Here is a 23,455-nt window from a genome sequence, read left to right on the forward strand (position 1 = left end):
GTTGGCATTAACAACCTAATGGTCAGTGCGTCTCTATATATAGCACAACTAAACTGCAGGCATCCCAAGCTCAATTCCTGACATGTAGACCTTTTCTGTTCCGATCACCACCCCTCTCTGGTCCTAGAAAATTTGCTTAAAATAATTAAAGTCCTAAATATTTTTATGAATAGATCATATGGGACATTCTGAAAACATAGAAATGTACATTTTCACTTCTAATTAATGTGACCAGGCCTGACCGTTAGGCTTGTTCTCCTTAAAAGATCATACAAAAACAAGCATAAAATCATACAATTCAATTATTGAACGCATCCTTGATTACTGTCAGCTTCTATTCCGTCACTTCCTCCGAGTTATAACCTTAAACCTTTATTGCACGCATTTTATGTTATATTTAATGCAAATGTGACAGGACTGAATGAAACATATCATATTTTTAGCATATCAAAATCATTAAAGGTGTAGGGTCAATTTGGCTGAGGACAAGGACAATGACAGGGTGTGTAAGTTTGTAAATTGTTTTTAATAAAGTGAAATGAATGACATATTTCTTTTACAGAACAACTCGCAGAAGTAAACTATTAGTCTATTTCTGAATTTTTTATTTATTTATTTATTATTATTATTTTTTTGCATTTAGTCACTGTATTTACATTTTTATTTCAAGGACAGTTAATGTACGATTTAGTAGAATGTCTCATATATATTTTTAAATAAAAGTGGTGTAATCATCCCCATGAAACTTTATTTAATAATTTCTATTATTTCTTTTTTTTTTATTTTGTGTATATATACGTCCTTTTTCTGAACTCTGGATCTTAAAGTAGGTTTGACAATGTGTATTATATTTGTAAAAAAAATTATTGAAATGTTTTAATATTGAACATGCTAATTATTCACTTTGATTCATCACTAACAGAAGACCTGCTGAGAATTTTAAATGTGAACTATATAACTGAGCTGATGAATCTTGTCAATGCTGCAGGTGGTGCAGGAGAACGAGAATGTGGTGTTCTGTCTGGAGTGTGCGCTGCACTATGTGGAGAAACACAAAAACTGCCGCGGACTCAAGATGATGTACCGCTATGATGAGGTGAGAAATAGGCCTGCAGGGGGAGCTGTTGAGATGTATTTGTTTAAGGGAAATATTCAGCAATTAGCAATCCTCCTAAATGAGCTGTTGCTGTCGCTTGCTGAATTATTGTGCTCTGGCAAATGCTGGTGATGATTATTTGGAAAACATTGCCATTAATTGAATGCAAACACATATCTCCAAATGCAAATGAGCTTCAGTGGATTCTGAATAGTATTTTCTATTGATTTTTTTTTAATTGATTCTGGTTAGCTCTCAAATGCAATTTTTATTTTTATTTTTTTTTTTCATCTCTAAATATATAGTATTGTTCTCCATATTTGTATATTTAATTTATAGAAGGTGAGGCAATTACAGGCAGGTTAATTTGCATACACTAAACTTACATTTTAGTCTATATTACATTAAATGTCATTCCACAAAATAAATTATATATTTCTCTCTGTTTACAGTGTTGTTATAAAATTAATACAAATAAAATAAAACAGTGCACATAGTGTTCAGCATAAATTAGTTCACTGCCTTTTGAAAATTAATAATTTTATCAATTTCTCATTGAATATATTCAATAATTTACGGTACATTTTAGCAAAATGGTTTTATTAAACCATTATATCCATTAAAATAAGAGTGTAATAATGTAATGTCTTTAGGAATAGAAAGGAAATACATTATAATTCAATCAAGGTATTGCAAAACAAAAATTACAGGCTTCAAAATTTCAACAAAATGTAATATTTTTATTTAAATGAAATTTTTTTATTTAAACTCTAGATTTTTTTCTGTTCATAAAAAGAAGTCATATTTGGGTGTACTAATTTTTAGACTGTAGTGAAGTCTGGTACCGTCTATTCTAATGCATATACACACATATCTTATTGTAAAGCATCCTATAAAATATTAATTTTAAAGAGAGATCTTGAGGAGTGTACTCCTTTATGCTGAGCACTGTATATATTTACATTTCTGAAACTGACTTCATATAATGTTTTGTGCTGGAGATGCAAATATAGCTCACAATTCATGAAATTATTTGCATATTTAAACCCACCAACCTGCTTTCTCTCAATTTATTATAGGTGCATATATTAATTCAATCAATTACAATAATCTCACATTTTAAATGTATTAATACATGGAAAAACCAGTGGAAAATTATTTAATTTACACTTAGAATTTTTAATTTACGCGTTACACTTGACAACTCTTAAGGCTGAATTATACTTCTGTGCTAAGTGATCACACGTTGGTGCATGCCTTGCACATAGCAATAGATTTACGCTTCTGCATTCTGTTTGTGTTGCTCTGCAAAAACACTTCTGAAATGCTAGCTGGCAAAGGGGTTTCTGTGTTCCTCTGTGTCTTATTTCTTTTTAATTGTTTTGTTTACACCGTAAATACCTTTAATGTTAATTTACTGTGAAAATAGCTCAAACTTGCTCATTCAGAGGTGGGAACTACTGGCTGTTTAACAACTTTAATCATAATGTAAGCACAAAACAAAAGTATGCATCTGGAGCTTCTCCACGGGACTCGACACCTGTTAAACACTCACGTCAATGGGCTAGTTCCTCTCCTGTGACTCTCGGGCCTACCCACACTTATCAACACTACCTTGCCGACAAATCACAGAGTTTGGTTGTCACAACGTGTAGTTCTATTTTTTAAGAGGTGCACAATTCCCTCTGCTCTTAAATACTTTCAGAATTCTCACTACTCTTGAATACTTTAAGAGGGGCTACTTTTTAGAAATATAGTATTTAGTACTTTATTTCTAGACACTAGGTACATTAGCAACAGAAAACGAACAAAACAATATTACTTGCATACATTATATACTTTCTGTCATGAACACTCTTGGGATTTAGTATGGTAATGAATATGTGTATGGCAAGGTTGATGCATTTGGTCTTGGCGGTATAGATCTGCTATGTTGCTGCTTTGATTATTATGGCAGAGCAAGTACAGAGATCTGCTAATGCCAGTGTATACACAGACATACCATCTGAGAATATAACACTGCTGCTGCAAACATAATATACAGTTAAAGTTAGAATTATTAGCCCCACTTTGAGTTTTTCTTCTTTTTTTTTCTTTCTTTTTTTAAATATTTCCCAAATGATGTTTAACAGAGTAAAGAATTTTTTGCAAAATATTTGGTACAATATTTTTTCTTCTGGACAAAGTCTTATTTGTTTTATTTCGGCTAGAATAAAAGAAGTTTTTCATTTTTTTATGAACTATTTTAAGGTCAATATTATTAGCCTCTTTAAAGTTATTTTTTTCTACTGTCTACAGAACAAACCATCGTTATACAATTACTTGCCTAATTACTCCAACCTGCCTAGTTAACTTAGTTAAGCCTTTAACTGTCACTTTAAGCTGTATAGAAGTGTCTTGAAAAATATCTAGTCAGATATTATTTACTGTCATCATGGCAAAGATAAAATAAATCAGTTATTAGAAATGAGTTATTAAAAATATTATGTTTAGAAATGTGTTGAAACAATATTCTCTCCGTGAAACAGAAATTGTGGAAAAAAATAAACAGGGAGCTAATAATTCAGGGGGGCTAATGATTCTGACTTTAACTGTATATGCAACCCCTGTAGCAGATCTAAACACAGGTGGAACTGTGGTGGAGGAGGGTCTCAGCTTAACAGCGTAAAATGTGGAGCATTTGAACTAATGAGGAGCAAGCTCATTGGCTGCCGAGGTGACAGCAACCAATCTCCTGTGACATGTAGTTAATGATGCAGGGGCAGATTAGGTGAACCTATCAGCCTGCACATGCATAGAGTTTCATGGCAGAAATTTCACTTAGTTTAATTATATTTTCTGCAAGTAATGGTTTTTGAGTCGAGTATGAAGTCAAGTATGATTTTTTAGTACTGTTTTTACCACTGTATACAACCAGCCAAAAGTTTTAAACGTTTCTTCCCCATCTCTGTATGTCCCTGCAGGAACAGATCAACAGTTTGGTGAATCAGGTGTGTGGTAAAGCACTGGTGAGAAGCGGGTCAGAAGTTTGTAATGGCTCCAGTCCCATTAAACCACCGGCCAAACGCGGCCCTCGCAAGAGGGAATCCATGAAGATTACTCTCATCCCTCTGCCAACCCACCCATCCAAAAGTGCCGCTGCTGCCGTCTCATGATAAACGCCGCCCTGTTGCCCAAATCAACCGATCATTTTCCTTTCTTCATATCGTTTGTCTTTTATCACCCACCTAGCAGGGCAGATATATCTGTGTTGAAAGCAGGCTGCCTTTTTTTGCACTAGCGCACTAGTTTTGAATTCACCAGATGTTTGATAGCATTAAGAGACACTGTCCCAGGTGTTTCACTGACAGGTGTGAGTATGATGTCACCATGTTCGTCCTCCTCTTCAGCCCCATCGACTGCACACAAACACACAAGCTCCACCTGAACTGTGAACTGTGGGACAAATGGGTGCTTTTTTCCCTGTTTTTTTTTTTTTTTTTTTCCCCTAGCCCCCCCTTTCAGTTGAATGTTGTTGCTAGATGGAGCTGCCCAAGGATTATTTATTTTATTTCATTTTTATTATTTTGTTTTTGCTTGTTTATTTTTGCTTGCTTTGTTTTCTAGGATGGTGTGTTTGGTTTTCTTTTTTTCTTGTTGTTGTTTATTTTGTTTATTTTATCTTTCTTTGTTTTGTTTTTTGAGTATGTGTGCGTGGATTTTGTTCCATGTTTTATTTAGGCTTTTTTGATTTTATATTTGTTTGATTCTCGTTTTTTTTTTTTTTTATGTTGTTATTTTTTGTTTTCTTTTTTCTCCTCTGTATTTGTGTTATTATTTTTTTTTTCAAAGTGTTTTTCTTGCTGTTTTCAGTTTCATTTTGTTTCTTGCCATTACCTCTGTTTTTATTTGAATCAGATTAGTCCCCATGCAGCTCCTTTGCGGAAGACGCAGCTCTAAAGATGATAAACACTTGAAATTTAGCTTGTTGTAATATCTCTTGTTTATTTTTGTTAGTTTTTTTTATTTTTATTTTTTTAAGAGGAAATGCTGTGTGTGATTTGGCAGATTTTAAGTTCACACTTACCTCCAGGGAGTGCTTTATTCCCTGGCAGAGGATCATGGAGGAAGTGGGTGTTTTTTAGGGAATGAATAAGCGGGTCCCATCCCGATAATGAGAGGTTTTCCTCTCACACTGATACTTTTGAATGATAACTGTGCCTGATGTTTAGCTGGGAGATAGATCTTTTATTAATGTTGGTGCTGTTTTTTTGTTTTATTTTATTTTTTCTCCTTTTTTTGTACACAATATAACAATACAAAAAGGTAATACAAAGAAGTGCTGTCTGCTAGCCTTCTTATCCCACAGGACGGAAGTTTCTTTTTCCGCTTCTAAATGTGCAATCGTGTAAACATTCCATTCTTCCAGATTTACTGATTCATCTGTAAAGATAATTATTATGTTATATTATTGTAATTATTGTTTTTGCCTTTTTTTAATTTTCTTTTTTTCTTCTGATGTTTTCTCAATTTAGAGCCACTATTCGGGGGGTGTAAAATGTGAAATACAAGTCCAAGTTTGTTGTTGTTGTTTTTTTTTTATTATTATTATTGTTATTATTATTTGTTTTTTGTTTTGTCTTCATTTTTGCAGAAGTATCATTGATTGAAAAAAAAAAATCTTAAGAAACTTTGTGTACATAATCCTGTAAATGTCTTTAATACTTGAGCCTTTGTCGGAGTGACGGAAGAAAAGGATAGATAGCTACATAGACGGATGATGTCAGATGAAGAATAAGCCTTACATTTCAGTTTCTTCAGCTGGTGGACTTTAAGTACAGGGTTGCTCTGGTAATGTGTATAATTTTTAAGTGCTGCTTACATCGAGGACGAAGATACAGAGTTGCGATTTCCCCCTAGTTTTGTTTTTTAGGTTTACTTTTTTAAAGAAAAGGGAAAATATTTCACAAAAAAAATGAGGTTTTTACATTTTCATTACTGAAAATTCAACATTGTAGTAGCTACTCATGTTGCACTGAGCTTGCCAGTTGTGACTGTCAAGGAAAAAAGGAACTATAATCCAGTTTGTTGGTTGTTGTCCTTATCTGAAGACTGAACTTTTAGGAGTATTTAATAAAAACCAAGTCAGTTGTTTTCATCAAAGAACAGCAGTTGTCAAGTTTTTAATGGCCTTACTATGTATTTTATTGAGATTTTTTTAATTTTATTTTTTTTGCTGTTTTTGTTCCTTTTTCTATAAAAGGAGATATTTGTTCATGGTCAGGCAAGTTAATTTATTAGCACTGTGTCTCAGCTTTTTGTCTCATGAAAGATTTCATGTTGGTTATTATGTCAGTTTGATTTTTTTTCTTTGTTTTTTACCTTTTCAATTTATACTTTAAAGTTTAATAAAAATCTCACGGATAATTCACTGTCAGTCTGTTTCTTTTTTACTAACCTCACTGTTTTAGAATACAATGTGTTTAAGGTCGTTTTTTTCTGAACTACAGAACATGAAATGCTTCATAACATTCATTGTATAACTTTTGTTAAAAATATTAAAGGTGTTGTATGTAATTGTATGTAAGTTTTTGTATAATATATATAATATTTATAATATATAAAAAATACCAGCAAATATTTAAGAAACCTGCCAAGTGAACATATTTGTCTGAAAAAACACTATTGAAGTTAGATATTCTGCTTTGAAAATGTGTTTTCTGTGCCGGAATGCGGCCTTTGTTTTGGTAATTTTAACCTGCTCATTGGCAGTTTAGCCCATTATATTTCAGCATACCGCGGTGCCTTAGTGGAAAACCGTATTCTATTCATTCGTTCAGAAAGGCTCTAAAAGCATGCGTCCGTGACCAAAATTCAACCTTCGGTGGACTGTAACAGACTACGAAATGAGACCGATTCAGTTTCATATGAGGTTATTAATTAGCAGTAGATAGCAGGTTACATTGTAAACGCTTGTCCTAACAACACACTTCTTGACCAGATGAAACACGACAGAAGTTTAAATACAGCCATTCAGAAGCACAGAACATGCACTCACTAACGAAATGTTAAGGTTTATAATCTATTTAATATATAATAACCCCTTTTAACATTATTAAATGTACATGCTGAATCACCCATGTGTGTTTAGTTCTAAAGTAAAATTTCAAGTGTTTTATTTTATTTTTTAAGATCTGAGGTAAACTATCTGCTTCTGCTTTCAGATATGATAATAAATGTCATGTAAAATGGCATTTAAGCTCACATTGTTAGCATTTAACACTAAATAAAGCGCTTGAGGTTTACCTGAGGTGATCATTGTCATAGTTTTCTGTTGTTCACCTGTGAGAAATAGAAGCTGTTTTTAATATCAGTTGGAGGTGTTGGTTAGGACAAAAACTCTAAAGTTTAAATCACTTGCTCTATATCCTCAATCTGGCAACCTGTGCTTGCATTTGTTTTGATCCAAGAGTGCAAAACCTAGTTCAACCACTGGGTGTCAAACTTGCATACTGCACCTTTAATGCTAATAGTAACATAACTTTTTAAGTAAATTAATAATTAATTAATATTATTAATGCTATGTCCTTAAAGGCATACTACACCTAAAACTGAAAATTATGTAATAATTTACCCATCTGTTCCTCCTCGAACTGTTTTTAAACCACTTTTTTTCTTTTGTCGAACATAAAATGTAGTTGATATTTTGAAGAAAGCTGAAAATCTGTAACCATTGACTTTCATAAAATTTGTTTTTTCTACTATTTTTTTACAATGAAAGTCAATGGTTACAGGTGTTCAGATTTTTAAAAAATATTTTATTTTGTGTCCACCAGAGAAAAAACTCAATGGTTTGGAATCACTTGAAGGTGAGAAAATAGTGAGTAAATATTTATTTTAAGTAATATATCTTAAGTAAAAATAAGAATGGAAATTTAAATCTGCCCACTGGCCCCTATCTATTATGGCCTCCTAACCATCCCCATATCATAATTGGCTTCACTCTGTCTCCTCTCCACCAATCCGCTGGTGTGAGGTCTGGCACAATATGGCTGTCATCGTTATTATTATTATTAGTATTATTATTACTATTATTATTATTATTATCATTATTATTATTATTATTATTATTATTATTATTATTATTATTATTATTACATCCAGGGGCATAGTTTCATTTTCTCGAGATCAGATTTACTCATGGTTTAAAAAAAAATATTATATGCTTGACTGCCTCTGACATATTGAAAATACAAATATTATTTATGTAGGGCACTCTACCCTTATTTATTTTAGCTGCTCACTGTGCGCGAAACAATAATCACCTATCAATGACAGTGATTGTAAATGTAAGAAAGCTGACTGGTCGAAAGTGCCTATCTTTATGTGTGTGTACGCACACCATCCACACAGCTTTGCTCGCTGTTTTCACTCAGACTTATTCACATTTTCTCTCTCTCTCTCTCTCTCTCTCTCTCTCTCTCTCTCTCTCTCTCTCTCTCTCTCTCTCTCTCTCTCTCTCTCTCTCTCTCTCTCTCTCTCACACACACACACACACACACACACACACACACACATACACATACACACACACACACATGTGCAGGTATTCACCACAAAAAAGTTAATGCCGTATTAGTTCAAATAAATGCCGGAACACAAAACACGAATATATGACATTTCTCGAAACAGGATCCGGCAAGATTCGGCTCAAATTAAACACAGCTTAAAATGTTTTGACTGACCAATCAGAATCAAGCTTTCCAGAAAGCTGTGTAATAATACCATAAATCATCTGCTTGTTTGGTCATCAGTGAATACGTTCACTTCTATTTGCTTGTCTGTCCCGCCACTGTTTTTGACTGGCGCCATCTTGTGACTGAATAATATGCAAGTTAGAGTATGCTTCGTTCAGCCATTTTTGTTTCTGTCTTTGCATTTTATTAAATATTGAATACAATTTTACGGACAAGTATTCATATAATAATCGGATAAAGTACATTCATGCAGTTCTCACAGAATAAAGCCCTCTAGTCTTATACAGCTGGCAATAAGCTAGTTGGGCTTTATTCTATATAAAAACCTCCTGGATGTGCTTTATCCCTTACGCAACTTTCATCAGTGGCAACACAATAGACCGGCTTTATGCTATAAGCAGTGACTGTCCAACAGAATAAAAGATATTTATTGATTTTGGAGGGCAGGCACAGGATCGGGCTTACACTACACAACACACAACAACGAATATGTTTACAAAAACCAAAAGGGTTTCATAAAACAAGTACACGCTCTTCCTTTGGACGCTAATGCATAGCACACTTTCTTTTACAGTCTGTCACTCATTCTCTGTGTTTTCAGGACGATCGACTGCTCTCACAGTTATTGTTTGGCTGGTTTTGTACTCTTTCGGGTAACGTGCCCTCCTCATCCACCTCTTCCTGATCTGGCTGGACAAGCGGAGGGAGAATGCTGGCTGCTTGTACCCTGTCATCATCTTCATCATTATCATCATCATCGTCATCCTCCTCTTCCCCTGCCTCTGTATCCTGGCTGGCTGAGTCTGTGCAAGTGGAGGACAGAGACGCAAGCTTGTGCCGCAGATCGGCCTGTGTGGGCACCTGAAGAGTGATCTCTGAGGTAAACGACTCTACGTCTGGACCTGAGATACAATCATTCAGACAAAATAAAGTAGCGGGATTAGCAATACAAATTTTATTTGAAAAGTTATACTGATCAGATATCATTGAGGATTTTGAGAGACAGGAGATCTGTTCTGAAAACCAAGTCATCTACCCTCATTGATTTGTAAAGGAGTTTTGACATTTATGATTGCTTTGCAAATTTTTTGGAGGGTAGAGTCGTTTTGGGACACATCTGGTTACAATAGTACTGTACTGTAGACATTTATAGTGCTTTTACAACTATTTGATAATGAATCCCAGATAAAAAAAAAACTACCATAGTAAACTGTACTATAGTGTTTATGAACTACGTAAATAGTAAAGTGCTTGAATTAATCTGGTGGTTTTACTACAGTTGCTTTGTTAACACAACAGTAATATAAACAAATAACCCAATACTGTGGTTTTCTTCTGTAGTAAAAAAAAAAAAGTATAGTAAAGTACTTATTGATTCCCTTATTCATCAGGGGTTACCACAGTGGAATGAATCACCAACTTATTTAGCATGTGTTTTACCCAGCAGAAACAGAGCGGAAAACACTCACTCACCCTTCACCTTCACTACAGCCAATTGAGTTTAATCAATTCACCTGTATCACATGTCTTTGAACTGTGGGGACAACCGGAGCCCCCAGAGGAAACCCACACAAACACAGGGAGAACATGCAACTTCCACACAGAAATGCAAACTGACCCAGCCGGGATTTGCAGACTTCTTGTTGTTAGGCGATTCTGCTACCCACTCTGCCACCATGTTACCCAGTTGCTACCATTGATTTGTAAAGGAATTTTGACATTTATGCTTGCTTTGCTAATTTTTCGAGGACAAAGTCATTTTGTGATGCTTCCGGTTGCTATAGTATTGTACTGTAGTAATTAATAGGACTTACAGTGGCTGAGAGAGCTTAACGTGCTGCAATTTAAGAAAATATATGCAATTACAAAAAATGCCAGCAAATTGAGAAAAGATCATTGTCAGTTTGACAGCACTCATGCTGTAAATTCTCACAACGCAAACACATTTTTAAAAAATGCTCCTGATTTTCACACAACGCAAACATGTCATGAAAACGCACTGCATTTTCTCACAACAAAATGGAAATGTTTCAAGGAGACCCAAAAATGTGACGGACCCGGCTACTAAGGTTACGGTTATTTAAGCTAATAAAAACTAAAGCCACAGAAATCAGGATATTAATATAAACAAACAAAAAAAAGCACCTTACAAAGATCACATGCTACTTCACTGAGCAATACTTACGACACAGAGGCATGCCGCTTGGGTCCCCCTTGACATTTTTCTTGTGTTCCGTTCTTTTTGTGTTGTGAGAAAATGCATCGCATTTTCGTAAATTGTTTGTGTTGTGGGTAAATGCAACACATTCTTTTATGTGTATTTGTTTTGAGACTTTAAAGATGTGAGCAGATGAAGATCTTTCTCAATTTTCTGTCGTTTTTTTGTAATTGCATGTGTTTTTTTTTTTAAATAGCAGCACGTTAAGCTCTCTCGGCCACTGTACATACTTCAGTAAAGTGTTTTATACTATACATAATATAGCATTTATAGCTAACAAATGAATTCCAGAAAAAAAATTATACAATGGTAACATAGTTTTATATAGTTTTTGAACCATAGTAAAGTTCTTGAATTAATGTGTTGGTGATACTACAGTTGCTTTGATAACACATCGGTAATATAAACAAATGGCACTATACTGTAGGTTTCTGCAACTCTAGCATATATTAAAGTACAATACCTCACAATTTACTGTAGTAAAACCAAAGTATACAACAGTACTTATTACAGTTTATCAGTTCTCTATAGTTAATACTAATGTACGCTAAAAGACAACTTCAAACCACCACGGGAACATGTCAAAACTGTTTTTTTTTTTAATTTCATTTATTATTAGGGTACTATATGTTAAGAAAAAAATTACGCTACAGATTATTTATGTTTGCTTTATGGTATCATTTTAGAACGTGATTTACTGAAGGTGTCATGAATGGATGACGTCAAACAATGGATGACTTTGTTCTGTGTGGAGTTTGCATGTTTTCCCTGTGTTTGAGTGGGTTTCCTCCGGGTGCTCCGGTTTCCCCTACAGTCCAAAGACATGTGCTATTGGTGAATTGGTTAAGCTAAAGCTAAAGCTAGAAGGGCATCTGCTGCGAAAAAAAACACATGCTGGATAAGTTTATTCTTCTGTGACGACCCCAGATTAATAAAGGGATCATGCCAAAAAGAAAATGAACGAACGAATGAATGAATGAATGAATGAATTAATTAATTCTACAGTAAATGTCAATGGTGTTTTTTTTCCCAGCATTCTTCAGAATATTTTCTTTTATGTTTTCAGTGTGAGTTCAGAGTAAGTAAACGGGAAGTATATTTTCATTTTGGAGTGAACTGTCCCTTTAATGGGCATCTGCTTGTGCAAACTGCAGACATGAAAACCTTGCATATGGACAGTTCCAATGTCCTGATGTTGCCTGTTTAATCCAGTGAGCTTGGCTTTTGATGCAGCTCAATGTAATTAGCGATAATTGTAAAAGCTGTTTGTTCTTCTCTGGATGCAATCAAACAGCCCAGACATCATCAGCGTTCTTTTGCTGACTATGGCGGTAAATGTCAGCACTAATTTAAAGGTATCTCAGCATTAGTAAAGCTAAAGAGTTCTTTAAGGAGGGACACCACGCCAGGAAGCGTCATTAGTGCAGAGTGTTTTAAATCTGCTGAAATCAACTGAGCTATACTTGAAAATGACACACACATTAGAGAAGAAACACCTGCAGAGAAGGTAAATGCATTGCTTGATGATTGGTAAATGTCACTATATGAATGTATACCAAGCATTGGCGAGGCCACGCTGTTGTCTTCGCCTCCAGAATTGAGAAAGACATCCAATGCCTCATGGTCAGACATATCCATCAGGTCCATTTGCTCCAGCATGTCCACATTCACCTCCATTGAGGACATGCTTCCTATTGTCTCTGTGAAGCAAGAGCAACAGCATTACTTTCTGCAATCTAACACTTCACTCACTGAGCTGTATCAAGGATTTGAGTCCAGGATGAACGTTAACGCATGTAGTTCCCATCTCTGTGGACAAAGAAAACCTTCTTGAGCCATCTTTTGCCAAATAGACAAGAAAATTTAGTCAGTGTCAGATTTCATTTGATGCAGCGAGCTATGTCCTGGAATCGTCACCTTGCAGTCATGTTGACGCTGGGATGTCATTAGCGCATGCTTCACAAACACAGACTGCAGCGTGAGGCATGCCCGTCACATGTGCGTGTGTAAGCGTGGCATCAGTAAGCAGGGCGGTGAACTGCGTACCTCAAGGTTGTGTAAGAGCGCAGCAGCACAGGGAGGTGGACAGCAAAGAGAGAGACGTGTTAGCTCCTCTTTTACAGTACTGAGACACAAACACAGCTAGTATACACAGAATCTGTGTGCTGCACTTTGAAAGCAACTACACACACTTCCAACACAATTCAATCCTTACTACAAAATTTTCCTTGTCGTGATCCTGTAAAATAAAGCCTAAGAATGTTGCTCATAGTCCTGACCTTTAATGAACCACTGACTGAGCCAAACGCTGTCTTTTTAATCACCCGCTGGCTGATCCCACAATAGTACATTCTTCTTTATGAACCACTGGCTAATTCTAACCCTTTCTTTTTAATGATCTGCTTTCGGATCCTAACCCCATCTTCTTAATGATGGCTGATCATAGCATTGCCTTCTTTATGCCCTGCTGGCTGATTCTAAACCTGTCTTTATGAAGGGTTGGCTCATCCTAGTCGTCTTAATTATCTACTGGCGGATCTTACGTCACCACCTTGGTTATGAACCGTTGGCTGATTGTTGCATCACTTTGCTTATAACATCCATGAGTTGTCTTACACCATCTTCTTAATGACTTATTGGTTGTTTTTGATGACCCACAAGCGGATCCTAACCCATCTTCTTGAGGACCGACAGGCTGATCAGGCCCGGCGCCAGGAAGTCAAAACTGAGGGGGCACTTTAAATCCATAGGGGGGCACTAGACCTGGGGCCTCATGTATCAACGCTGCGTACGCACAAAAACATTGCGTACGCAAGGTTTTACGCTCAGAATCGCTCACGTTTGGATTTACTAACAATGAACTGAACGTGGGAATGTGCGCAGGTTCACGGCAGCTTTTTGGCAGGCGTACGCACATTTTTTGTGCGTGTCTGTTTTATTTCCATTGGCGACTCCTAGAGGCAGTTGTGTTAAATTCTTCTCTACAAAGTGTCTGATCCTTGCAATGGCAAGGGTTCATCTAGTAGGTATCTAAGATTTCCATACCATACAGTTGACCAGCTAAACATTAAAGCACAATTTGCAGCGGTCGCCTGTTTTCCCAATGTAATCTGAGCGATCTACTAAACGAACATTGCTATAAAGACACTATCTGAAGATGAATTTGCATGCGTGAATCAGAAACATTTCCATTCAATAAATGTGCAAATAAAATATGATGCACAAACTTATTGATGATTCCTACTTGTCTTTCTCTTGATAAATAGTGGGCAAAATCTGATATGTAGCGGGGAAAAAAAGAAAGAATTCATTAGACGCTGGATTCGAGCCTAGTTAATGCTCGAACATGTCAGTACATGATCACATGCTTCTTATGAGGTGCGCCACTGAGACTGCTAAGGGTACTGCAACATTTTTCAGTTATAAACCACACTATTTCTGTTTTAAATGCACTCAGTGCGATGTTCAGACCCAACTGTGTTAACCGTATCAGCTAAACTCTCCCACTCTATTTTTTTCTTTTGTTGTTAATTCCGGAGAACAAACTTGCAAATAACACCGCTTTTCTCCGGTCTACCTCCGAAAGCAGCACCTCCAATTCACATTCTGTTCAAAGTTTCTCTTTTTGCTTGCTTTTGCCGTTGCTTTTTCGTTGGGTTTTGCCATTAGCATAGTCATTAGCATATTCATACGGGGGAGGAGGCAGGGAGGGGTTTTGTGCTCGTGCATGTTGCGCTCAGTTTCACGTTCATTCAGATGTACAAAAGAATATGCGTGAGATTCGGCGTACGCAGTGTTTCATACATTTGAATTTTTTTCTGCGTACGCACATTTACAGCTTTGTGCGTACGCAATGTTTTAGTAAGATTTCCACGCAAGTCTTCGTACATGAGGCCCCTGGTGACTCATTTTGTTCTCTTGTTTCTTTCATTTAGGCTATTTATTCACATTTATTATTACTTTGCATTACTGCCTAAGTTACTGAACTAAGGCAGTACTATAGGCTACGTTTTAATAGTAATAACAATATGCAGTTTCGCTATTACGAATTTTATTAACGATAGTAATGCATACCGCTTATTAATGCAGACGGAGGATGGCTTCAGTGCCAAACGAGTGTTTTAAATCATATGTTATTCTCCTTATTTCCGTTTTATTTTAAATAACAGGCATATGAATGTTTAAAGTTTTAGGTAAAGACGTCAAATTATGCCCACGCATGCAAGCATGACCCACGATCAGACTATTCATTTAACCGGTAAATAAGTAAAATCAGCTTAACCGATTCATCCCGCTTCACGTATTATCCAACCAACATCATTGTTAGGGAAAAGCTAAATGTTACAATTTAATGTCATTTAAAACAATTACTTAGTTTCATTTTAAGGCATTAGTGTAGCCAGAAAAATACCTAAAAAGATACCAAAATTCACTTGTTATTACCGTGAAAAATGGTTAAATTTTGGCACGGATAACACTCAATATGCTATATAACTTTTTTTCATGATTTTAAATGTAAAAACAAAGATTTATCTTAGGCTATCATAAATGTGTTTTTTTCGTGATATTGTAAACCATCATAAACCATTAGGTTACTAAGCCTACCCGTAATTTTATTTATTAATTATTTAATTAATTAAGCCTTTTTTTAATAGCTTTGTTTTCAGGTTATTTTCATTTTAGGGCCATGAGCTACAAGTCAAAACAAACTCGATATGTTGTATTTTAGCTCTTAAAATAGATCTACAATATATTTTGTTTAATTTTGCATGAGCAAAAAGCAGTATAGCCTAAATGACATATTTTTAAAAGATTATCATTCTGCTTACCTGCAGCGCGTGAGAGGTTTCTCGGTTGATCCGCGATAAATCCACTTAAGCACTATATTCCATTTATAACACTGCAAACTTGACTTAATAAACGCAAAAGGCATTTATTATGTGTTATACCTTGACTGCTGCTGCATAATGGGATGTTTCTCTACACAACTGTAAAAGTGCGCTTTTTAGCAAAATGAAAGCAAACATTCAAAGGGTTCTGCGTTTTGTCAATTTTAGTTTAATTGTAATAATATTAATAATAATATTAATAAATAAAATTAAAATATTATTTATAGTGTAGCCTACTGTGGGACTGTGCAGCAAACTATTTGTTTTTATTAAAACATTTTTATTAGGCTACATCTTCCCGAACTAATAAATGACTGGCAGTTGCGTCTCTGCTAAAATTAATTTAACAGCAAATTTCTTATGTGTTTTTTCCTTTTAGAGCTCAAGAAAGTTGTGTTTAAATAATTAGTTAACCAAAGCATGTAATGAATTAAGCTGCTCCTATCATGTCACCCACTTTTCTCCGTTGTGAGTTGAGTGCGCCTCCATCGCTGTGTGCGCATTTTAAAGGCTATTTACGGCCGCACCTGACCTGACGCGGGGACCGGATCTCTGAACTATAGGACTAGCTTTAATATCACTATTTTCATAATTCAATTGCTATGTCATATATTTTAAAATATTTAAATGTGTGTTCTTAAGGTTGGAACGACGGGAGTGTTAATAATTAATGACAGAAAGAATTTTCAGTTTGAGTCCTTTATAAAAACTGGGGGGGCACAAACTCTTTCTGAGGGGGCAATGCCCCCCTTTGCCCCCCCGTAGCGCCGGGCCTGAGGCTGATCCTAGCCTCCTCTTTTTGATCACTTGCTGACTGACTCTAGCACCTTCTTCTTTAAGAACTGCTGGTTGATTCTTTCCTTTTTTATGATTTGCTCTCTGATCCTAACTAATTTATTTATTTACTTTTCTTATTTTTATGTGTATATTAGGGTTGTCATGATACTGGAGTTCGATACCAATCAATACTGAAATTTTAAAAGTGTCCATTTCCTGTGAATATTTGGGTGCTGTGGAGCACGTTCTTTAACACTGCTGATTTGCCATTGTGTTGACGTGCTCAACAGAATTTACTGTGAGTAGCCGTGAAGATCATCAGTTGACCAAACTCACCACTGATTACTGCGTGTAACCACAGATACAGGGACACTGACGTGATTTAAAGTCATCATTCATCAGCGGATTACTCATGTCAACTTATAGACAAACCAGCTGATCAACGTGACTTTGAAACGCTCCAGCGTCCCTGTATTTGTGGTTACACTAAGTAAACAGCGGTGTGTTCGGTCAATCGTCATTTTTGCTGAACATGTGAACACGATTGCTAAATAGCACTCTTTAAGACTGCTTCACAGCGCCCAAATGTTTGCAGGAAATGGACACTTTTAAAATTTCAGTACAGATTGGTATCGAATTCCATTATTGAGACAACCTTAATGTATATTTACAGTAGTAGTGCTTGTAAAGCTCCTCATTCTCATCATCATCATATACAGTTCATCTAGAAAAGTATCCATAGCGCTTCAACTTTTCCACATTTTTTTTTATATTACCGCCTTATTCCAAATTGGATTAATTAATTTATTTCCTCAAAATTCTACACACAATACAACATAATGCCAATGTGAGAAATTATTTTTTTAAATTGTTGCAAATTTATATATAAAAAAAAAAAAAACTGAAAAATCACATGTACATAAGTATTCATAGCCTTTGCCATGAACAGGGCCAGCGCGTCCATAGAGGCAACCTAGGCGGCCACCTAGGGCGGCAGAATTGAGAGGGCGGCGTCCACGACACCTCCCTCACCATCTGCGTCCTCAGCAGTTATATTCGCGCTTTGACCGGCAGAATAGAGAGGGCGCCGTCTTTGACACCTCCCTCACCACCCGCGTCCTAAGTTTTATCCGCAAAAGGCATACACTGGTTTATATAGGGTCCCAGGGTTGACAGTGCATGTCAAAGCACAAACCAAGCATGAAGACAAAGGAATTGTCTGTAGACCTCCAAGACAGAATTGTCTCGAGGCACAAGGCTGGGGTAGGTTGCAGAAAAAAATCTGCTACTTTGAAAGTTCCAGTGAGCACAGTGGCCTCCATCATCCATAAGTAGAAGATGTTTGGAACCACCAGGACTCTTCCTAGAGCTGGCCGGCCATCTAAGCTGAGTGATCGGGGGAGAAGGGCCTTAGTTAGGGAGGTGATAAATAACCTGATAGTCACTCTGTCTGAGCTACAGCGTTCCTCTGTGGAGAGAGGAGAACCTTACAGAAGGACATCTGTGCAACAATCATCCAGTCAGGCCTGTAGGAAAGAGTGGCCAGATGGAAGCCACTCCTAACTAAAGGGCATATAGCAGCCCACCTGGAATTTGCCAAAAGGCATCTGAAGGACTCTCAGACTATAAGAAACAAAATTCTCTGGTCTGTTGAGACTTAAATTGAACTCGTTGGAGGAAATGTCAGAGCTTATTATCACCCGGCTAATACCATCCCTACAGTGAAGCATGGTGGTGGCAGCATCATGCTATGGGGATATTTTTCAGTAGCAGCAACTAGTCAGGATAAAGGGAAAGATGAATGTAGCAATGTAAAGCGACATCCTAAATGAAAACCTGCTTCAGAGTGTTCTTGAACTCAGACTGGGGCGACAGTTCATCTTCCAGGCGGTCAATGACCCCAAGCACACCACCGAAACATCAATGGAGTGGCTTCACAACAGCTCGGGGAAAATCTTTGAGTGGCCAAAGCAAAGCCAAGACCTAAATTCTGTTGAACATCTCTGGAGACATCTGAAAATGGCTGTACACCGTTCCTTCCCATCCAACCTGATAGAGCTAGAGAGGTACTGCAAAGAGGAATTGGCAAGAATTCACAAAGACATCATATTCAAAAAGGCTTGAGGCTGTAAAGGTGCATCAACAAAGTATTGAGCAAAGGCTGTGAATACTCATGGACGTGATTTTTCAGATTTTTTTATTTTTAATAAATTTGCAACAGCTTCAAAAAAATATTATTCAAATTGTCATTATGGGGTATTGTGTGTAGAATTTTGAGGAAATAAATAAATTTGACCCATTTTAGAATAAGGCTGTAACATGAGGAAATTTAAAAATGTGGAAAAAGTAAATCACTATGAATACTTTCTAAATGCACTATAGGGCATCTGAAAACATTCTAGAGAGTAATTCTCTTTAACTGAGTACAGACATGCATTTAAATGCATTGATTATTTTGTCTATTTTTGTTAGCAATGCCCATTCCAACAATCAAATTGCAAATCTATATTTTTTCTCATTTTAGAAAACGTTTTAATCAGATGTATGTCAAACTTCCATATCCCAGGATCTGATCCTAGTTACTCCTGCTTTATGAATAATGATCGTTTCATAAACTGCTGACCTGAAGCCTGTTGCATACAATGAATTGAGTAAATTCCAGCTTGCAAAGTATATTTTGGCTTGATAAATCAAACAAATCCAACCTAGTTAAGATCAGGTTAAGTTGTTTTAAGGTTCCACTTTCTTTATTCACAAATAGCTGGTCCTAACCCCATCTTCTTGATGACCCACAGATTAATCCAAACCACATCTTCTTAAACACTTGCTGACTAGCATCACTTTCTTTATGAGCTGCTGGCTGGTTCTAATGCCATCTTCTTTAAGACCTGGTGGCTGATCCTAAACCCGTCTTCTTAATCCCTCGCAGGCTGATCTTAGTGCCACCTTCATTATGAACAGTTCTCTGAACCAGCACACTGGTTTAATGACCTGCTGGCTCATTATATGTATGATCTTATCCCTGCCTTTTTAACTGTGTGTGTTCAACTCACTGTACTGTAGATTGTTTCAAGGTAAATGTTTAAACTTGTTGTATGATCTGTGCACATGTTGAACTGAACCTTATGATTTTTGCTAGTCCCCACATCACTACCATTCAATTTGCGGATTCGGTGTAATTTATCTAGATCAGCATTACCCTTAAACATACTTCAGGTGCTCTTTAAAATATTCCCATAATCATTGTGACTTCTGAGTCATTTTAGATTAAGATACAGAGTGGAAGATGGAAGCAACACTTATTTTATTTGCTTCAGGGCTGTGAATAGCCTCCCCAATCCAATATGTTGTGTGCTGGGGACCTGTATTTGTCTTTTTGTACCGGACTATCCAAGGAGGCATTTCCTTTACTTCTCTGAAATAAAGGTACAAGAGTTGTCACTTAGGTAAAACATTTTCAAAAGCTACACATGTATACCTAAAGAGTGCATATTTATACCTCAGAGATATAAATTAGTACCTAAATAGTATAACAGTGTACTGCTTGAGATTTTTGGGTTTTAATTTATACATTTGAAATACAAATAGAAATCAATTTATTACAAATGTGTAGTTTTCGAAAATGTTCTACCTTACTGACAGCTCTAGTACTTTTATTTTTGAAGTGTAGGAAATGTCTGAAAATTGTAAGATCATACACATACATACACTCAGAAATATGGCTGTCACTGGAGTGGTACCTTTTCAAAAGGTACACATTTGTACTTAAAGGGTCCATTTTGGTACCTCAAAGGTACATATTAGTACCTAAAATGTACAAAAGTGTTCCTCTTGAAATTTGTATGTACTAATATATACTTTGGAGGTACCATAATGGACCCTTTAAATAAAAAATGTGTACCTTTTGAAAAGGTACCACCCCAGTGGCAGCTCATGTATGTTTGTTTCTGAGTGTACAACAAACTGTACATGAAACGTTTGCTAATGAAGAACATTTTTGTTTAAACATTTGGTATATATGATTCAGACTTGAACTGAAGGCATATCTTACCTCTCCTCTCTGCAATCTGTAGGTATCCAGTGGACAGGTAGTGCTCCATGTCCTGCTGAAAAGCCTCCTCAAAAAACTTTTGCCTGTCCTTTAGCTTTACCTGTGGCTGGACAGGCTCTGTCTCTGGTACTCTCTGAGCATGCTCCAGTTCCAGCTCCGCTGTATTGAAAGGACAAGAAAGAAGAGAAGATAAGAAACCCTTTAATGAAGATCTACATTTTTTTTTAAAATATGGACTGTCCAGCAGTAATGTTCTACTCTTTACTCAGCTTGAGCTGATTCAGCTTATTCAAAGGTAATTCTTTTCCTGACTAACTCACATTTTGCTAAAAGTAGGTCTGAAGAATATACTGCCATATTACTATAACTTGTCATCATTTACTCACCGTTTTACACAGAAGAAATAAAAAAAAGGTAACCAAACAGTTAATGCTAATGACTTCCATAGTATTTACTATGGGCTATACACTCTTTACTACCCATTTTCCAAAACAACCTCCTATCCATTGTAAACAGCTTGTCCATCATATCCAGCTGGTTATAAAATGTTATAGCCATATTGACCTTATTCTTCAATGCAGAAGCATGCTCGTTTTTGCGATTGTTTTAGAACTTTTGATTGGAGAAATGACTAGGAATAATAAACGACAAAAAACGATCAGACTACTGCTCTACAAACAAGTTTGTTCATGACAATACAGACAAAGCAGAATAATATAATAAGAAAATATCAGTTTGCAACATCAAGCAGCGTAATAAATTGTTTTTAGCGTTTAAAAATGAATGGTAGTGAATGAGACTGGATTTTTTTCACCAGAAGGTGGCACAGCATGCTACATTGAATAAGTGGTTGCATGCACCAGTGAAGCCATAAAGAAGTTCATGAAAGCCATGAACCTTCACAAGAGCAAAAAGCTGTTGCTATCAGTTATCACTAAAACACAGTCATCAGTTTCAAGGTAATCACACACTATCTACTGTTAACTAAAGGAACACTTTTTGTATGTAGCACATAGGTGTTTGCATGCAATTTCAAACAACCCTGAATCTCTGCTGTCACAATACACAAATTCTCTATATGTGCGGATAAAAGTAAAATTAAATAAATAAATAAAATAATAAATAAATGATAAGCTAAACAGCTGCACTCTTATATTTGTAGAAAGATAATTTGTGCTCAAACAAGCCTAAAAATGCATAATGATAATAACAAGTCTGGTTATGAATAATTATTTACTCAATTCCAAAGGCACAAATAGGGAATAACTTTTTATAATACACAGATTGGGAAAACTTGTGTTTTCACTCAAATGAAAATTAAATAATTAAAAATTTAAATAAAGTTTCAAAGTTTCAGACAAAGTTTCATTATGGAGAAACTCTTATTTGTTTTATTTCGGCTAGAATAAAAGCAGTTTTTATAAAAAAAAAAAAAAAAAAAACATTTTAAGGAAAAAAATATTAGCCCCTTAGTCTACAGAACAAACCATCATTATACAAAAACTTGCCTAATTTGCCTGACATGCCTATAACCTAATTAAACTAGTTAAGCCTTTAAATGTCACTTTAAGCTGTATAGAAGTGTCTTGAAAAAGATCTAGTAGAATATTATTTACTTTCATCATGGCAAAAATAAAATAATTCAGTTATTAGAAATGAGTTATTAAAACTATTAAGTTTAGAAATGTGTTGAAAAAACAAAAAATTTGACAGGGGGTGAATCATTCCGGGGGGCAAATAATTCTGACTTCAACTGTATCTGTATTTATTTGACCACTGAACTATGAAATGTACTATTTTCTTTTCAGAAATCTGGTCATTATGACTGTGCCATACACAAGGTGGAATGATGTGATGACTGAGAAATTCCTACATAATGTTCCCCCAAGTTGTTCCATTGTCTCAAATGGTAAGTGAACAAATGGTAAGTGAATTTATATGATTTGTCCGAACTGCTCTTTAAAACTCACTAGTAACCTTGTAATTTACATAGGAATCAGAGCATGATTATGATGTTTTTGAAGAACAGCATTGCTAGGGATAAATAAAAAATGCTAAATAGAAAACTGAAGTAATTAACATGTTTTACAAAAAGAAAAATTGATCTTTAACTGCGATGCAAAATTGAAATATTTGAATTTAAAGTGATTTACATAGTGTGCTTAATTTAGTGGGAGTTTTGAAAAATTAAAGCTCTTATTTTGTTTCATTTTGTGTAATTTTTTTCTTTTAGCGTGATAATTGTTATAGACTTTTCCCTTTTGGTTTTGCATTCTGCAAAAATCAACCACAAATCCAGTAATAAATGGATGCGAGGGCTCTGCCTGCCTGGTTAGCGCGGGCCAGCCCATCGCAATGCCCATCCGTATGATCAGACTCGGCTATGCGATACAGTTCGCGAAACGGCCTCCCAAGTTCACGGGCATGTATTTCACCAGGGTCAGTCCTGTGTCTGCCCTTGTCTTGCGAGAGGAGACTTCATCGTGCCCAAAAAGAGCGGTGGGCTACGGCCAATCCTAGATCTGCACGTTTTGAACCGCTGCCTTCACAGAAGCCTTATGCAGAAGCTCATCATCCAAAGATGAAGAGGGTTGGGGACCTGGAGGCATTTTCGGTCAGTGACTCATGCCTAGAATTCAGGCCTGCTCTCACGTTGTCCCGAGACCCCAGCCCGGCTATGTGCCCAAG

At 36.0% G+C, this 23,455-nt stretch overlaps 2 protein-coding genes across 7 annotated transcripts in view; one reads left to right on the top strand and one right to left on the bottom strand.

Moving 5' to 3' along the window:
- The window catches only part of jarid2b (jumonji and AT-rich interaction domain containing 2b), a 188,031-nt gene extending 181,529 nt beyond the window's left edge, over positions 1-6,502 (top strand). Inside the window, exons 17-18 of one of the 2 annotated variants that reach the window (XM_009294217.4) lie at positions 989-1,096; positions 4,060-6,502. In XM_009294217.4, the coding sequence (XP_009292492.1) occupies positions 989-1,096; positions 4,060-4,251 (300 nt within the window). In that variant the 3' untranslated portion in view covers positions 4,252-6,502. The remainder of the gene's footprint in view (positions 1-988; positions 1,097-4,059) is intronic. The other variant, NM_001202459.1, reaches the window with a different exon arrangement.
- A 2,731-nt stretch (positions 6,503-9,233) lies between these two features.
- dtnbp1b (dystrobrevin binding protein 1b) overlaps positions 9,234-23,455 on the bottom strand; it is a 73,811-nt gene continuing 59,589 nt past the window's right edge. For 2 of the 5 annotated variants that reach the window (XM_005170037.5, XM_073930866.1), the window contains exons 2-4: positions 20,768-20,926; positions 12,607-12,741; positions 9,234-9,734 (exon numbers count right to left, since the gene is read on the bottom strand). In XM_005170037.5, the coding sequence (XP_005170094.1) occupies positions 9,430-9,734; positions 12,607-12,741; positions 20,768-20,926 (599 nt within the window). In that variant the 3' untranslated portion in view covers positions 9,234-9,429. 5 annotated transcript variants of the gene reach the window in all.

Source organism: Danio rerio, chromosome 19, assembly GCF_049306965.1.
Source record: "Danio rerio strain Tuebingen ecotype United States chromosome 19, GRCz12tu, whole genome shotgun sequence".
Classification (NCBI taxonomy): Eukaryota; Metazoa; Chordata; class Actinopteri; order Cypriniformes; family Danionidae; genus Danio; species Danio rerio.